Here is an 18951-nt window from a genome sequence, read left to right as displayed (position 1 = left end):
CATGTTATTCAATCCCAGAATCAATATATTCATAAATATTCAGGGTGCCCACTCACACACACACACACACACACACACACACACACACACACACACACACACACACACACACACACACACACACACACACACACACACACACACACACACACACACACACACACACACACACACACATATTTGCTTTGGTGCAGTATTAACACAGTTGACTTCTGCCAAACACTTGTATAGTGGTATAGTGGTAGAGTCTGTCATCGTGATTTGTTTAGAGAATTACTGTATCTGTCGTGCCATCTAAAGGTCTGAATTTGGAAAATATGAACATTTGCTGCCTCCCCACCCTTGTACACACAAATACACACACACACACACACACACACACACACACACACCAGTGCACACCCTTGGACACAAATTTAAAACATGACTTCATTCCACCCTCCTCTGTGAAGCATCATGAGTGACCATGTGTGTGTCTGTGTGTGTGTGTGAGATAGAGAGAGAGAGAGAGAGCACGAGAGCGAGAGAGAGACAGAGAGAGACAGAAAGAAAGATTCGGGAAGCTCAGACCCAGCTAAACTTTGTCTTCACTATGTCATACCACCAATCACTTTATAAACACTTCATAAAAGTCTCAGTACAATTCATGATGTGATGCGGTTATTTTTAGGACCACCATGCCTGGTGTGGGTGTTGCCCCCTCATGTCACCCACAGGGGGCGCTGTGGACTTAGAGAGTCTTCACTGGCCGCCACTTATTGCTCCCAACAGCTGACCCTGGTCAGTTGGCTGCCGTTATTGTCCCATGCTGAATACTACTCTGTTTGGCCATGATTAAGTTATGGAGTGGTGGCATGTAATAGGGTGGAAATCCATGCCACTGGGTAAATATATACACTCACAGTGGTGGGTTTGGGGCCAGCTGAGGTCAGTGTGTGTGTGTGTGTGTGTGTGTGTGTGTGTGTGTGTGTGTGTTTGTCTGAGTTCATATGAGTGTTTGTGTGTATGTGTGTGTGTGTGTGTGTGTGTGTGTGTGTGTGTGTGTGTGTGTGTGTGTGTGTGTGTGTGTGTGTGTGTATAGAGGTGTAGGTGTGTTTGTGTGTTTGTGTGTATGAGTGTGAGACAGTCTGGTGTGTATGAGTGTGAGGCCGCCTGGTGGTTGTTAAGAGGCTGTAGATGAGAGGGTTTTTCTTGTCCCTGCCGTTATGTGGTGTGTGTGTGCAAGGGCGCGGGAAGGTGGGTGCTGAGGGTGCTGCAGCACCCCTTGCTTTTTGTCAATATAGGCCTACAAATTCGCAGTTTGTCATTATATTTGTTGTCAAATAGGCAAATAGCAAAAAAGGTTATGGATAGCTTTGAATATAGCTATCCATAGATTAAACGTTATAGTCTAGCTATAGAAGTGAAAGTGGCGTGACTTCAAGCTGAGGAGAGACGTTGCAAGCAGGCTAGTTGACTTCGAGAAAAGAATATTAGGCTACAGAAAAGAATACAGGATTTTTTTCTCTCCCGGCAGTAAAGACAGTAGATTCAGTGTTTAAAATGTAAATGCAAACTAAAGGTAGGCTAACTATGCATATGACCATCCAGAGGCTGCTGATCTGTCAACATGATGAAGATCAAGATGGTTTTATTGTTGCTGCCATTATTACCACAAACACAAATTGATAACAAGACCATGACGGTCGTGGGTTATATCTTGCCTGCTTATTAGGCCATGCACCTGTTAGAACTCCGTGTAGCATGCATACTGCCAGTTTCCATATACCATCACCAACTAGTTCGCACTTTGGATATATCATTGGATTGTGAAAAGCCCAATTTCGAATACCAAACCACAACAGATGAGGTAGGATGCATCTTTTGCAATTAGTCTTTGGCAAGCCCACGACCTCACGTACGACTCAGTTTCTGTTAGTGTCAGGCAATGTGGCTGATCTAGCCCAAATCCACGAACCTAGTAGTCATCTCGAGTTCCACGACAGCTTAGCTAGTGCCACGCCTAAAAATATGACACGGAAATCCTTTCACTATTGACGTTAGCTCAGATAGAAACCCGCTGTAATTGGTGGTTAGGACACTTTTGCTGTGGAGTGGAGGCGCCATAAGTTAGGCTACTCAGAAATTGTTTGCCATTGTAGGTCATTTGCAGCCTAATTATATTTTCAAGCCAAACATCTCTGGTGTGGTTTTGACAATCAGAAAAGCAATATACTAAAATAGTTTAATGATGTAAAGTCAAGTGCTCTTCTATGGGTCTGGTGTGCGCGTGCAGTTTTTATTGATGAGTCGGAGTGAAAAGTGCTGCGCATAGTTGCAGTGGAATGTGGCTGTTCTTGCTCTTAGGTCTACCAGAGGGTCTACTCATACACGGCGCTGAAATGGCGTATTTAGCTGTCTAAATTCGAATCATATCATGCTAGAGGAGAAATCGTCGGACATCCATTATTTTGTTATTCAGCACCCCTGGTCAAAAATATGTTCCGCGCCTGTGTGTGTGTGTAGAGATGTAGGTGTGTGTAGAGGTGTAGGTGTGTGTGTGTGTGTGTGTGTGTGTGTGTGTGTGTGTGTGTGTGTTGTGTGTGTGTGTTTGTGTGTGTGTGTGTCTGTGTGTGAGCTCACCTGGTGGTCGTGAAGAGCCCATAGATGAGAGGGTTTTTCTTGTCCCTGCCGTGCTGGATGAAGATGTCCTCTGTGATTGAAAGAGACAACACAACACAGGAGATGAAATATTAAACGCCACTGAAAACAGCCCCCGCAGGGGAGCGGAGTGCTTTTGTGTGTGTGTGTGTGTGTGTGTGTGTGTGTGTGTGTGTGTGTGTGTCTGTGTCTGTGTCTGTGTCTGTGTCTGTGTCTGTGTCTGTGTCTGTGTGTGTGTGAGTGTTTCTGGGAGACAGATTGAATTTCTGTCGGCAGGTGGCCTCATCATCGAGTGGCGGGAGTGACTCTGCATGTGACTAATAGAAAACGTCTCTGAGGGAAATATGGCTGTGAGATTGTATGTATCTAATGAAGTCTCCCTTTGATATTATGGATGACTGGTAGACTGTGATAAAGTCCAGTGTCTCCATGTTGAGTCCCACTGGGCGTCTATATAATGCCTCTCCATGGCAACCTGGATTTAACCCAACCAAAGAACACCACACTGTCTTCCTCAAGGAACTCCCCCACTGTGGTTTACATCTTCATACAAAACATGGACACACACACTCACACAGGAACAGACACACACACACACATACAAATACACTCCCACTCCCATACAATCCCACTGACATACACACACACATACATACATACAAATAAACACACACACACACACACACACACACACACACACACACACATGCCAACATGTATGAAAGAGCCGATCTATTTAGCATATTGAAGATCAATGAGGTGACCTAAACTGATTTACACGGTGCGCCTTTCCCAACATAGACTCAGTGTTAATGTAGTGTTTATTTCTATAGGGAAGCTTCCTTTATACATTAGTACAAAGACCTATATCTGTCAGGATCGCTTTTCCCCTCTACTAGTTTCAATCTCACACTACTAAACAGGAACATTTATTTAACACACTAAAGTGCTTAACGAGAGCACCCATGTTTACAAAACAAGCACACCCTTTCTCTCTTCTCCCTCTCTTTTCTCCTAAACTCTCCATCTCACTCCTTCTTTCTCTTGTTTTCTCTCTCTCTCTCTCTCTCTCTCTCTCATGTTTGTTGTCATGCGGGGCACACCAGAGCATATCCATGTTCTCACATTCCAGGCGATCCAGCAGCTTCAAGTGTGTGATGGGATCGGCTATGGCCCATCTGAAGGCCTGATTTCATTATCGGACACGGACACACACACACACACACACACACACACACACACACACACACAATGTGCACATTCACATGGGAAGATCAAAACGAAGATGTGAACATGTACATTACATTACATTACATTACATTTGGCTGACGCTTTTTTAGCCAAAGCGACTAACAACATGGTAAACAGTTTAAGTTTTAGAGCAATTCTCAACAATTTTAGGACAATTTAAAAAAATTAGAGTACAGTAAGAATAAGTGCATCAGTGAGTGCTGTTTTTAACAGTTACGTGTCAGTTTAAGACGGCTGGTGAGTGCTAGGATCAGCAAGACTTGTTGTAAGTGTTGCTATGAGAGGAGATGTTCTCTAAAGAGCTGGGTCTTTAGGAGTTTTTTGAAAATGGAGAGGAATGTCCCTGCCCTTGTAAGAACTGGCAGTGTGTTCCACCAATGAGGAACAACAGATGAGAAAAAGTTTGGATTGGCCTGAAGCGTGCGGTGGTAGAGCTAGACATCGTTAGGCCTGAGGAGCCGAGCGGTCTGGAGGTAATGTATGTCTGTATGAGGGCATTCAAGTAGGTGGGGCAGAACAGGAGATTACTTTGTAGGCAAGCGTTAGAGCCTTGAATTTGATCGCGGGCCGCCATAGGTAGCCAGTGTAGCTGGATGAGCAGCGGGGTAACATGTGCCCTTTGGGTTGGTTGTAGACCAAGGACCGGCGCGTTCTGGATCATCTGAAGTGGTTTCACTGCGCAGGCTGGGAGACCTGTCAGGAGGGGGCGTTTTTTCAGTGGTCGAGTCGTTGAGATGACTATTAGCTGAACCAGAAGTTGGGTAGCATCTTGAGTCAAAATAAGTCCTGATTTTCCGTATGTTTGTAGAGTCTTGGCGGGCATGACCGGGCGACTGAGGCAACATGATCTGAGAAGTTTAGTTGGTTTTCGAGAACAACTCCTATATTTCTTGCAGTCCTGGTAGGTGAAACAGACAGTGAGTCAAATTTGATGTTGATGTTGTGGTGTATGGTAGGTTTAGGTGGGAGGACCAGCAGTTCAGTCTTGGAGAGGTTCAGCTGGAGGTGGTGTGCCTTCATCCATGTAGCTTTGTCTGAGAGGCAATCTGAGATCCGTGCTGAAACCATGGGGTCATCAGGTGGAAAGGGGTCATCAGGTGGAAAGGATGTACACATACACACACATAACAGCATACAGAGGCACATGCACATACATGCAGTCATGTATAGTACATGTGTGAGGTGTGAGTATACACACACTGGCACATACATATAGGTACACACACGCACACACGCACACACACACACACACACAGGGGGTTGTGCTCTTTTTCTCTGCCTCTCTTTCTCTCTCTATCTCACTCTCACACACACACACACACACACACACACACACACACACACACACACGCCTAACCCATTCTCTCATGGCCAGAACAGAAGGGGAGAGGCACCGTGTGCTGCTGAGCTTCAGCAGTGGTGGAGGAACCACACATCAGCATAGTTGCAGCATGAGCACTAAAGTGGGGAAAACCGCAAAGAGCAGCTGAGCTGGCGACAAGATTTCCCCTCCCATAATCTCTCTAAACTCCTTCTCTCTTTCTCTCTCTTTCTCCCTCTCCTCCCCCCATCTCTCTCTCTCTCTCTCTCTCTCTCTCTCTCTCTCTCATTCTCGCCCTGATCGGTTTCTTTCCCTCCACACCATGCTATCATTCTGCTCCATCTCTTTTCGAGGCTTCTGTATTGTCTCTCTCTCCCCCCAATCCCCCTCTTCTCTTCTCTTTTTGTTTCTCTCTCTCCCCACCTCTTTCTCTTCTCTTTCTCTTTCCTCCTGTTCTTTTTTTCTCTCCCTGGAGGACTCTCAATGTGTCCATTTCCCCCTAACAAAAGGGTCTGTTCTTCCTGACGAGAGATAGTTTTGTCTAGCCCTCACTACTTCAAACACACACACACACACACACACACACACACACACACACACACACACACGTACACCCGCATGGTGCCTGCTCCTAAAATCCTCCAATCACTCTCTCTGTCTCTTTTTCAGTCCTCCTGCAGCCCCTATGACCACTAACTTCCTTCCCCTCTCCTCCTCTCCTCCCTTCATATCCCTCTATCCCACATCATGAGACAGGATGAGGGTGCCATCTCACCCACCATCGTCGTAAACACACACACACACACACACACACACAAACACAGACATTGACCCTCTGTCTGAACAAAGGAATATAAACAGTTATCCTCACGTCTTTGAGGATGTAAAATCCCCAGACTTTGAAAAACAACAACAAAACAGACCAAAAGTATGAGGACCTTTTCAGAAAAATGTTAATCACCCAGAAACCACTTTTATTGTCCATATTCATCACAGTGACGGACATTAACATTCAAAACTCTGATCAAACATGGATGCTGCATGGACTAGAACATGAACTGTTGATCACAACAATGTCCTGAACTTCACCCCAGACTCCACATAAGCACTGGCAGTGACACACGCACACACACACACACACACACACACACACACACACACACACACACAGACACACAAATACTTACACACGCAAGCATATACACACACACAAATAACAGAGTAGTAAAATGTGAGGAATCCAGCCAAACTATGTGGGGAAGTTTGAAGCGCTCGCCATCTCATCTAACATTAACAACCTCCACCGCCATCTCATCTAATGTCAACCACCACCTTCACCTCCATTGGCAGAGAACCATATCCTGGTCCATCTCAAAGCCTCACACACACAGTGCTTGACCTCAGCACATCCTCTGCTCTCTCTACCCTCTCTTTCTTTCTTTTTCTCTCTCTCTCTTTCTTTCTCTCATTCTCTCTCTCTATTCTTTCTTTCTCTCTCTCCATATAGATCTTTGCTTTGCTTTCTCTTGCTCTCTGTCATCCCTCCATCTTTCTACACCCTTTCCTCCCCTTCCCTCTCTTTCTCTCTCTCTATTTCTCTACCTGTATGTCTGTCTGTCTGTAATACATTCTCTCTCTCTCTACCATTTCTTCCTTCTGCCCTCTCTCCTCTTTCTCTTTCTCTATCTATCCATCTGTACTTTCAATTGGCCATCTGTCCATCTTGCTGTCTCAAATTCAAACCCAACAAGATTTATTGGCACGACACCATCATTGCAACCTCTCACTCCCTTTGCCTTGCTCTCTCTCTTTCTTTCTCTCTCTCTCTCATTTCCTTTTGCTGCTCTCTATCTATGTCTGTCTGTCTCTCTCTCCCACTCTGTCTCTCTCTCTCTTTCTCTCTATCTCTCCCTCTCTCTTTCTTTCTGCCTCTCTCATTCTCCTTTGCTGCTCTCTCTATCCCTCTCTCTCTCTCTCTCTCTCTCTCTCTCTCCCTCTCTCTCTCTCCCTCTTTCTCTTCATCCCTCAGGGCAGCCTCTAAAGACCCTGGTTGCCCCAGGCTTTACATGCCGGTTGCTGCGGCTGGCCCACTGTTATGAAAACTGCGAGGCAAAACAGTCTCCAGATGTGGGAGATGAGAGAGACCATGCCCGAACCACTTCAAGAGGGACAGAGGCTCGTCCAGACAGAGATCAGGCCATGCGTGAGGTAAGCTGGGCACAGTGACTTTTCACGTGTAGACACATACGCACAGACACACACAGACACAAACACATGCACACAGACATACACAAACATACACACACAAAAACACACAGACGCACACACATATGTAAACTGCCCCTGAAAAGACAGGGCAGCTGGCCGCAGTGTGTGTGTGTGATGGTACTGAGAGCCTCTAATTGTGAAGCCGCAGCAGACTGCTTCCAGACCACGGGTCCGGTCAGAGGAGAGATGGAGTGGGTGAGAGGAGAGAGGAAGAGACATGGCTACCTCCTCTCACATAACAAAGATACACGCACATCCACACGTACACACGCATATGCATAAACAAATGCGCGCACACACACACACACACACACACACACACACACACGCACTCATATCCACACGTACACACTCACATGCATAAACACAAAGGGGTTGTGCTCTTTTTCTCTCCCTCTCTTTCTCTCTCTATCTCACTCTCACTCTCACTCTCTCTCTCTCACACACACACACACACACACACACACACACACACACACACACACGTAAAGTACACACAAAAAGACTGTGAACAGAGAGTCACAACTCAAACACACACAGAAAGTAACACACTAACATGCTGTAGAAGATTTAGTGCTCTCTTTCAACATCACACTCATCCACATCAAACAGGTTTGGTATATATAGACCGAGTGGAACAGTAGCTAATAATTGTGTTAGATGCACAGGGGATAACCAGACCTCAAGACCTCCCAGTGCCTATTACTGCCTCCTAAGGCACACTAATGACAAAACCACACACACACACACACACACACACACACACACACACACACACACACACACACACACACACACACACACAGCTTCTCCAACACAACACAACACAAATCACACAAACATACATAGACACATAGATTTCTTCATTTGGATTGGCTCATACAATACAATAATTTACACACACACACATCCAATCCAGATGCCTCTACACAACACATGACACAATGTGACTCACAACACACCCTCCCCACACTAACCCATAACACTCAGACAACAACACACTCACTATAAAACAGTCAACATTACACTCACCACTGCAGAGAAGGCACACACACTCACACACACACACACACACACACACACACACACACACACACATAGAATGGGTAAAGGGACTGACATGAACTGAAATGAGCAATCCTATTTCTGCTGAGGTTTATCACAGCGGTGGCCCAAGACCCGGGGCCTGTGTGTGTGTGTGTGTGTGTGTGTGTATGTGTGTGTGTGTTTCTGGGGGATCTGGATAGTGCTGGGTGAGTGAGAGCTCATGACTGGTGACAGCAATACATCCTCAGCCCACAGGAACCTGGACCAGCACACAGGACTCTCCGATGACAGTGGTTTGGCCCACTGAGACCAGCGCTATTAGAGTCTGTGTGTGTGTGTGCGTGTGCGTGTGTGCGCGCGCATGTGTGTATTTGTTTGTAAATCTGAGAGTTTATGCATGTTTTTGTCTTTCTGTCCTGGTGTGTGTGTGTGTTTGTCTTTCTGTCCTGGTGTGTGTGTGTGTGTGTGTGTGTGTGTGTGTGTGCGTGTGTGTGTGGGGGGGGGGTGCATGTTTGTGTGTGTGCTTGCATGTGTCTGTACTCCAGCACACCTATGAATACCTGCCAGACCCACAGCAGGGTGCTGCTGGGATATGTAGTGTTTCTGGGCGGTGAAGCACAGCGTAAACAACACCGCACTCGCATTCTTACACAGATGCCATCGCCACCAGTGAGACGTGCAAAGCGTCCATGGGTGTTCATGTTCTGCCACGTACAGTGTAGTTTATGTGTGTGTGTGTGTGTGTGTGTGTGTGTGTGTGCTTGTTTGTGTGTTTGAGAGAGAGAGAGAGAGATACAGAGATAGACAGGCCGAAAGATAACGTTGGCTGGTTCAGGCACTACCAGGGAGGTGGGTTTGCGATGTTGAACATGGATGCGGGGCTACTGGCTCAAGAGCTGATAAAGTTCCCTCTAAACAGCACAGCCATCAGGGTGGTGGTGTGGGTTTCACTCCACAGACTCCACTCACCTCTCACAAGGACAGCAGTGAACTTCACAGGGCACTTTCTCTCACTTTTACTCTGCCTCAACTTGTAGAAAGACACCCAACTAGCAACCATAAGTGAAAGATATTTCAACACAGTGTACATGTTGAGGGGGGGGGGGGGGGGTAATAGATTCCCATGGTGGTAATGTGACTAAGACAGGGCTGTTGAGGTGTTTTGAGGGGAGGCAGAGACTTTTAGGCAGTCCGATAGAAGGCTGTTTATTCTGCTGTATGTGTTTACAGAGACAGTGCGATAAGAAACAGGTCCCTGTCTCCACAGGGTGTGTGTGTGTGTGTGTGTGTGTGTGTGTGTGTGTGTGTGTGTGTGTGTGTGTGTGTGTGTGTGTGTGTGCCTGTGTAATCAGATCAACCACTGACACACTATGCCCTTTAAAACAGTGATGACAGAATATAAGGGAGAGGCAACACACACACACACACACACACACACACACACACACACACATAATCTGTGCGCCCACACATACTGAAAAAGAGTGTTAGAGAGAATGGGACATTAACTCACGGAGCTGGTCAAAGTGGGTCTGGATGCCATCAGGCCCGGGGATGGAGCAGACCATGCGAGCCTTCTGGAAGGTGCTCCACTTGTTCACCAGGCTCCGCTGACCTCCAATATCATTCTGGATCACAGCACACACATCACTTAGATGCACACACACACACATGTACAAGCACACACACACACACACACACACACACACACACACACACACACACACAGACACATGCAGATGCATTCACATATGCATTCACTTACAAATTCCCACATGGATGCACACACACACACACACACACACACACACACACACACACACACACAGACACACAGACACACAGACACACACACACACGCAGATGCATTCACATATGCATTCACTTACAAATTCCCACATGGATGCACACACCAACACACCAACACACAGACACACACACACATACTATCTTACCTTGCAGACTCGGGCCACTCTGGAGTAGAGCACTTTGCCAGCAGCACTGTCTGCCTCCTGGGCGCGCTCAGTGAAGAACACGTAAACCTTATCGTCCTCTGGGTTATCACTCTCAGACATCAGGGACACATGCACAAACTGAGCATCTGACAGAGCAAGAGGAGGAGGGGGGGTCAACACAGCCAGACAGGGACATTTTTCAGCTAGATTTATGATTTATGATCTGTGTGTTTGTGTGCGCATGTATCTGTGTATCTGTGTGTATCTTTTCAATTTCTGTGTTTTTAAGTGTGAAAGTGAGTATTAAGAGATTATGAGAAAGAGAGTATATTTTAGTCCATTTTTGGTACATGTTTCTGTGTGTGTGTGTTTGTGTGTGTGGTGTGTGTGTGTGTGTGTGTGTGTGTGTGTTTGTGTGTTTGTGTGTTTGTACGTTAGTGTTGTGTGTGTGTGTGTGTGTGTGAGAGAGAGTGTACATTCCTCACCTTGTAGCCATGTTGGATCATACTGCTCTGTCCGAACCACATGACCTTCACCAAGGCTCCGGAAAAACGCTGAGTCTCGGCTCATGAAGTCAGATGATATGCCAGCATACAGCTGACCATCTGGGACACACACACACAACACACACACATACACACACATGTGCACACGCACACACACACACACACACACACACACACACACACACACACACACACACACACACACACACACAGTCCAACAAATATATATGATTAATCGTGGTCTTCAGTTAATTTGTAAACAGACCATGTCATAGAAAATGCATACAGTGCCTCTGCATAATGTTATTAATTTGTAACATCACATCCAAGCAGACAGATAGACACACACACACACACACACACACACACACACACACACACACACACACACACACACACACACACACACACACACACACACACACTCAACGATCAATGCACATATTCAGACACCCCCTTTTCTTACCGATCATGGAGGTGGCAGTTCTCTGGTTGGGGTCATATGGACATTTGCCTCTGCCACTCTCTGTCTGCTCCATTAGTAAAGTCTGCTGCTCAGCCTATAGCCAGACAACACACACACACACACACACACACAGACACACACATTACACACAGTACAAATGTGTATGATGTACATCACCCACATACTGAGGAAAGAGCTGACACTGTGCCAGATCAGGACCAATTCAGGAGCAGTTGAATGCTTTGCACATTTATATACAGTATGTATTATGCACAGTGTAATAAACACACACAGGACAGACACACACACACACACACACATATGCACACACACACACACACACACACACACACACACACACACACACACACACACACACACACGAAGGACAGACACACTCACATGTACAGTATCAGTATATACACGTGCACATCCACTCATATACTAACACTGGTAGACACATACATATATATACACACACACACACACACACACACACACACACACACACACACACACACACACACACACACACACATGTATGTGGTTTAAAATTAATCAGACATACAGACGGGTAATGCCACTGATGTTTTCCCGACCTAAAGTCGGTCTAATCTCTTTAAAGAGTGCGAAAAATGTCTGAGGATCAACCTGCTGCAGGGCAGTCTGTTCAAAGCACCGTGTCCATTGGCTTAGTCCCCTCCACATGAACCATGCACTTATTACAATTAAAGGGGTGTGTGGAGAATTCGGTTTGATTTGAGTTGTTTTGGAACGCAGCATTACGCTCACGACAAGACTCCTTCTTTGACTTCCATTGTATTTGATACAGCGCCATTGACGTACAGAGTGGTAAGACAAGACACGAGACACACGGTAGAGAGACAGTCTGGGACTAGTTAGCATGCTACCCGTGAGGCACAGGTGACAGGTCAACCCGTAGCTCACGTGTGTGAAACAGGTTGACCTGTGGGTTAGGCAGGTGCAGGTAAGATTGCTAGATCTCAGCGTTCTGAGTTATACAGAATTGGGTGAGAAATGTAAAAGAAATGTATGTTTTGTGTGTGAGGGAGAGAGAGAGAGAGAGAGAGAGAGAGAGAGAGAGAGAGAGAGAGAGAGAGAGAGAGAGAGAGAGACCCCCGGATCTGAAAACCGTCACTAGGTACAGACTTAGTGACCACACATTGGCCATAGAGAGAGGCCACCACAAGGAAACATGGTAACCAAAAGAGGAGAGGGTATACACATGCTGCACACAAGACATTGTAAAAAAACATTGTAAAAAATGTAAAACATTTGATCAGTATGTTTCACAAAATGTGAAAAAATAATCCCAAATTTACACAATGACTCTCAAATTAAATACTTATTAGGAGAGTACCCAACCTTACTAGCACTAGCGGCACGATATGTCACAGAATCCCATAAAGCAGGAGACAGCCACTAGGCAGGTTTATTCTTCTTTCTTTCCTTCTTAATTTTATCTTCCTCCATTGCTACTGTGTGTTGGTGTGTGTGTTGGGGGAGGGGGTGGAATGTGCCAGTGTGTGTGTGTGTGTGTGTGTGTGTGTGTGTGTGTGTGTGTGTCGGATAAACAGCTGCTTATTTTGTTGCTTAAGCCCAAAAGCTTTAAACTGTAATAACCAGTTTTGATGTATGTTTTAGACTAGGTTACATGTCTAAAGTATGTTTTAGACCAGGTTACATGTATGTTTTAGAAAAGGTTACATGTATGTTTTAGACTAGGTTACATGTCTAAAGTATGTTTTAGACCAGGTTACATGTATGTTTTAGACTACCTTGGATTGTCCCAAGCATTGAAAAGTGCTCTTATTTAAATTTGTTACATGAGCGTCTCGTCTTGTAAAATAAGGAAACATTATTACCATATACTGTATAGGTTATTACACCTACTCCATTATATGGTTGCAATCACGTTTGGCCACTTATCGTTAAAATTAGCGATTTGCAGGTTGTGTCAGATTTGGGTCAATGTTTAAGGCATATATTGATGGACTGGATCTCCTAATGGGTCGGTAGGGTACGGGTCATAAAAACCCCTGACCCGCGCAACACTACATGCTTTCTTTAAAGGATGTAGATTTAGAGGACACAGAGCATCTAGGTATTATATGCATTTCATTGTCTTTGTACTTGCACTCTGCACAATGGTAATAAAGTTGAATCTAATTTAATTTAATAAGTGATTTTGAAATAGCCTCAATATGGTTATCTCCACATTTTGTGACTATTTCTTGTTCATTTGGAATGATTATACTTACAAACATTTTTTTACACACATCTCCTTTAACAACATGGTGGAATACAGAGAAAGGACCAGAACTATAGTTAGCAAAGGACAAATACTGTGAGTGCACTACTGACTGTGGACACGAGTGGCTGCACAAGCAGGTGCATTCTGGGTGATGTAGTTTGTTGTACCTTGAGGAAGACGCTGGTAGGGAGGAAGGTGCAGCGCGGGTTGAAGGCGCCGGTGCCGCACACGTACAGATGGGTGGCGTTGTACGGCTGCAGCACTCGCAGGAAGTTGCCACACTCCAGCTGCGCAGAAGGAAGCACAGGAGTGGTCAGACCACGGGTCTGAAGCCCAGCCAAAACACTTATTAATTTATCAAGTCGGGCTGACCGAGGCTCATTCAGGATTCTCCAATTACACACACCTACTGAGAATCCCCAGGCTGCACATCACCTGAGACGCCTGCCATTGAAATCACTATGTTAGCTGAAGTTACCAGTAGCCAAATGGTTAATAATTAAACATTGCATCTGAGAGAACAGAATTTAAAGGACAATGTGGCCAACTCAAAGCAAAACCATTTGTGCTGTACAGGGTGTTATCCACGGATAGAACACATGTAGTGGGTATGTGGGTGAGGCTGTCTGGGGCCTGGAAGGTGGGCTGCCCTGACGTGGGTGAAATAAGAGAGACGTTAGGTGGTGCTAATCCTGTACAGATTTCAGCCCACCTGTTGACAAAGTATCACTTTGCCTTGAGTTTTCTCTTTGTGTGTGTGTGTGTGAGGATTTGTGTGTGTGTGTGTGTGTGTGTGTGTGTGTGTGTGTGTGTGTGTGTGTGTGTGTGTGTGTGTGTGTGTGCTAGGCTGCATCTTTGATTCTAGCATGGAGGAGGCTTTCTACACCAAGGTAGTTAAATACCAACTACTCCTAACACCATCTCAGAGCTACACTAGATGCAGACTACTTGTGTTCATGTTCAGCAGCCTAGGACACACACACAGGTTGCAGGTTGGTAGTAAGAGGGCTGCAACAGCTTAGGATGGCCAAAAAGAGGGCTAAACGGCTTGCAAAATACTGTGCCATCTCTGCTATTATTGGCAGCCGCCACATATGGCGAAGACGTTGCTACTTATACCCTTAAGAACTGAGTATTATGCTTATTGAATGAACTGGTCCATGAATTTGCGTATGTATTCTACTGCATCCTTAATATTTGTGTCACTGTACCATTTTCCTCATAACATGAATAAATGGTTAAAATGTGTGTGGGTGTGTCTCACCTCCAGGTCCTTTCCTGCCATCAGACACTCTTGGATCCGATCCGGACTGGCTGGCCAGTACAGCTGTGAAGAATAGAGACTTTTACAACAACAACCTCTTACACACACACACACACACACACACACACACACACACACACACACACATACACACCACACACACGTGCACACACATATTTTCTCAGTTTGGATGAGTCACAATGGCTCATGTTTTTGTGAGTTTTAAGAGATGCTCGGAAAAGAGATCAATTGGGGTGATTTCTGGTAAGCTGTGGACTCTGTCATCTTCCTATCTCTCCTCCCTGTCTTCCTCACCTCCTCTCTCTTCCTGTCTTCCTCACCTCCTCTCTCTTTTTGTTTCCATATCTATTTCTCTCATCTCTCTCCCCCTTACTGTAAATGTTCCCCTATCTCTTAATTTCTGTAGCTCTCTCTTTCTCTCTCTCTCCTTTCCTCCCCCTCTCCCTCTCTCTCCCTCCCCCACTCTCTCTCTCTCTCTCTCTCTCTCTCTCTTTCTCACTCTGTGTCTATCTATCGCTCAATCTATGTGTTGCCCTCTCTTTGTGTGTCTATGTGGTTTGTGTTGTGTGTCTTGTGAGCTCAACATGGTATTATAATAACCAAAAACAATAGATACAAGTGTATTGTATAATCATATTCTCTATTCAGCATAATTAACATGTAATCAATTCCACAACAACAAGAAATCAAATGCATATGTATGCTCACACACACCCTAACACTTAACACCCTAACACACACTCACTCACACACACACACACACACACACTCCTTGGCAGCCCTTGAAGTGGGTGACGATGGTGAGACTCATAGCGTAAGAATGCTGCAGGGTCACACAGCTTGGTCATGGGGGAGCAGAGTATGTGTGTGTGTGTGTGTGTGGGGGGGTGGGGTGGGGGGGGGGTTATCTGTTTGTGTGTGTGTGTGTGTGTTCTTGGGTGTGGATGTTGATCGGTGTGTGTAATAGAAATATTTCTGTACACATATTGGAAGTATAATACAATAATGTCTGTAAATATGCGCAAGTGGAAATTGTGTGGACAACTGTACTGTGTGCTGTGTGTCTGTGTGTCTGTGTGTGTGTGTGTGCGCGCATGTGTGCGTACGTGTCTTTGTGTGTGTGTGTGTGTGTGTGTGTGTGTGTGTGTGTGTGCGTACGTGCGTGTCTGTGTGTGTGTGTGTGTGCGTGTGTGTGAGAATGTCCACCTTGCGGGGGTTTTGCGTTATGTCGTCCAGGTTAGCAGACACCAGGTTGTCCTTCATGGCCACGTAGAGGCGTCGGCCATCTTCGTCCGGCAGAAGGGCGTGCAGGTCCCCCGCAGCCAATGGCAGAGACAGCAGACGGCCCGTACGCACCAGCTCTGGACACGGGGAGGACAGGGAGGGGGGCAGTTAATCATCAGTCAAACATTATCAGTCAAATCTGTTATCACTTCAGCTGACAGTTGCTTTAATTTTCCTGGCATGAAACCTGGTACAATATTTTACCAAATCGTTGACAGAACAAAGTGAAATAACAAGTAAAACAAAACAAAACATGACCAGAGTTAATAGAAAAGGAATGAAAACATATTCTACAAGTCCTCTCACACCTTCTAACCAGTAAAGCGTTATTGAAAATCAACCTCTTTAGTATTATTATTCCACATTCACACCTGCAAGGCTTTATTATCAAAGTGAACTATTCCTACTTCTGTTGCCAATCTAAGCACAGACATCTCATCCATCTCCATAAAGGAGGTGACGATCCCTTCTAGTGCTGCACTATTATCAGTCAAATTTATCAGTCTATTTACCCACTTTCTTACTGGTCAGGCATTACCGTTAATCGATTTCTTTCATGTTATTGTCACCTGCAATGTGTTATCATCTATCATGTGAACTATTCATACTTTTGTTGCCAATCTAAGCAGACACATGCTGAAGTTCACATTTTACTGTAATACTATACACAGGGGACAGACCAGCAAGGAGTGAGGAGAGAGAGAGAGAGAGAGAGAGAGAGAGAGAGAGAGAGAGAGATGTAGATGGATGAGGTTACTGGGAGTGTGAGGAGCGTTGGGGTGAAATGAGAGAGGAGGGGATAAGAATGCAAGGGTAATGCAAAAGATGAAGAGAAGGATAGAAGAGAACAAGAGAGAGGGAGGAAGAGAGAGAGAGAGAGAGAGAAGCCACTGCTAAATTATGAAAGAGAGGTAGAGTTACACAACAGAGATAGGGCATCTTACAGACGTAGGGAGAGGGTGAGTACGTGTGTGACTGCACTCCAGGAGACGCACCCAGGAGGGGAAGGATGAAGAGGGTGAGAGAGAGGTGCACAGAGAGAAATAGAGAGAAAGAGAAGGAGAGAGGTGGGCAGAGAGAGAAATAGAGTGTGAGAGAGAAGGAGAGAGGTGGACAGAGAGAAATAGAGTGAGAGAGAATGAGGGAGAAGGTGAGAGAGAGGTGGACACAGAGAGAAATAGAGAAAGAGAGAAGGGAGGGTGACAGAGACAGAGAAAGAGACAAGAATATGTTCCAGAGAAAAACAAGAAGAGAGATGAAAGAAAGGTAAAGAGAGGAAGACAGGAAAAAGGAAGAAAAAAAGAGGGGAAGACTGAAAGAGTGATATAGAGGTAGAGGAGTATCCAAGGCCTTGTGAAACTGATTTCAACAGGTGAGGCCACATATCACAGTAAGCCCACTCCCCCTCTCAGTTAAAAGGTGAGGCGTCGTCTCATGTCCTTCCACAGTAAACACACTCGACCTCTCCGAAATATCTGCTCTTCGCTCATCTCCTCTGATCCCCCTTCTACACCTCTGCTCTCTGTCTGTATCTCTCACACACACCCTAATCACCAACCCACACACACATACTAAGACATTCTTCAGGAAATGTCTGAGAATGTTACCAAAGGTTGAACACACACACACACACACACACACACACACACACACACACACACACACACACACACACACACACACACACCTCTGTGATAGAGACCAGGGGATTCACAATAAATTGCGACATCAGGAACCAAGCTGGAAAAACTGGCCTATGACTGTGCATGAATAATTTAGACAATAAGAGATAAGAGCGACAGACAGATGGAGAGCCTAGATAGATAGAAAGAAAGAGAGATAGATAGATAGAGAAAAATGAAACAGAAAGATAGAGAGATGCAGAGGCAAGAGAGCGAGCAAGCATGAGAAAGACAGATTGGAGGGATGAGGGGTGTGGGAAAATTGAGCTTATTTAAAAAGGAGGAAGCCATAGCGAAGTTGTTCAACTCAAAAGCAGACATTTGGACTGGAGACATAATTGAATCAATTCAAACGAATTAGTCCATCATTACCACTAACAAAAATACACACTTGCAAAACATTTCTAAGACTTCCAGTCCATCACTCTGACCATCATCTGGGTGCACTGTCCCCCCTTACAACACAACACAGCATGGAGTGACCACAGATGCGGCTCCCAATACCACCACAGAAATGACTAGGAATACTGTATGCCTAGAGGAGAATGGACTGTGTATTACTGCGGAATGTACTGTAGACTGGCTGACCCCTGAGGTGGTTTGGACAGAGAGAGAGAGAGAGAGAGAGAGAGAGAGAGAGAGAGAGAGAGAGAGAAAGAGAGAGAGAATAATGCGGTGTGTGATGTCCACACACACACGCAACCGATAGGAGGGCTAAGGCACCTCCAGATGACCCAGAAACCATATCAAAACTACATACACACACACACACACGCACACACACACACACACACACACACACACACATATTTCACATTCACTCACACACGAGACACGATAACACACACACACTGACATTCACACTAATATATCAACATGCACATCCACATCCATATGAAAACACACACATTCAAAACACACACACAAAAAGCATACCGCAATATCCCACAATAACACCACAGTAATGCACA

The 18951-nt window shown here is 45.4% G+C and overlaps 1 protein-coding gene across 2 annotated transcripts in view; it reads right to left on the bottom strand.

Annotated features, from left to right (window-relative positions):
- Nucleotides 1-18951, bottom strand: part of sema3h (sema domain, immunoglobulin domain (Ig), short basic domain, secreted, (semaphorin) 3H) — a 35927-nt gene that overhangs the window by 7171 nt on the left and 9805 nt on the right. For both annotated transcript variants that reach the window (XM_048242052.1, XM_048242051.1), the window contains exons 2-9: nucleotides 16221-16375; nucleotides 14994-15056; nucleotides 13897-14016; nucleotides 11455-11548; nucleotides 10968-11087; nucleotides 10483-10628; nucleotides 10041-10155; nucleotides 2623-2692 (exon numbers count right to left, since the gene is read on the bottom strand). In XM_048242052.1, the coding sequence (XP_048098009.1) occupies nucleotides 2623-2692; nucleotides 10041-10155; nucleotides 10483-10628; nucleotides 10968-11087; nucleotides 11455-11548; nucleotides 13897-14016; nucleotides 14994-15056; nucleotides 16221-16375 (883 nt within the window). The remainder of the gene's footprint in view (nucleotides 1-2622; nucleotides 2693-10040; nucleotides 10156-10482; nucleotides 10629-10967; nucleotides 11088-11454; nucleotides 11549-13896; nucleotides 14017-14993; nucleotides 15057-16220; nucleotides 16376-18951) is intronic.

This window comes from Alosa alosa, chromosome 4 (assembly GCF_017589495.1).
Source record: "Alosa alosa isolate M-15738 ecotype Scorff River chromosome 4, AALO_Geno_1.1, whole genome shotgun sequence".
Lineage (NCBI taxonomy): Eukaryota > Metazoa > Chordata > Actinopteri > Clupeiformes > Clupeidae > Alosa > Alosa alosa.
The sequence above is the reverse complement of the archived record's forward strand: the minus strand, read 5'-3'. Positions and strand labels throughout refer to the sequence as shown.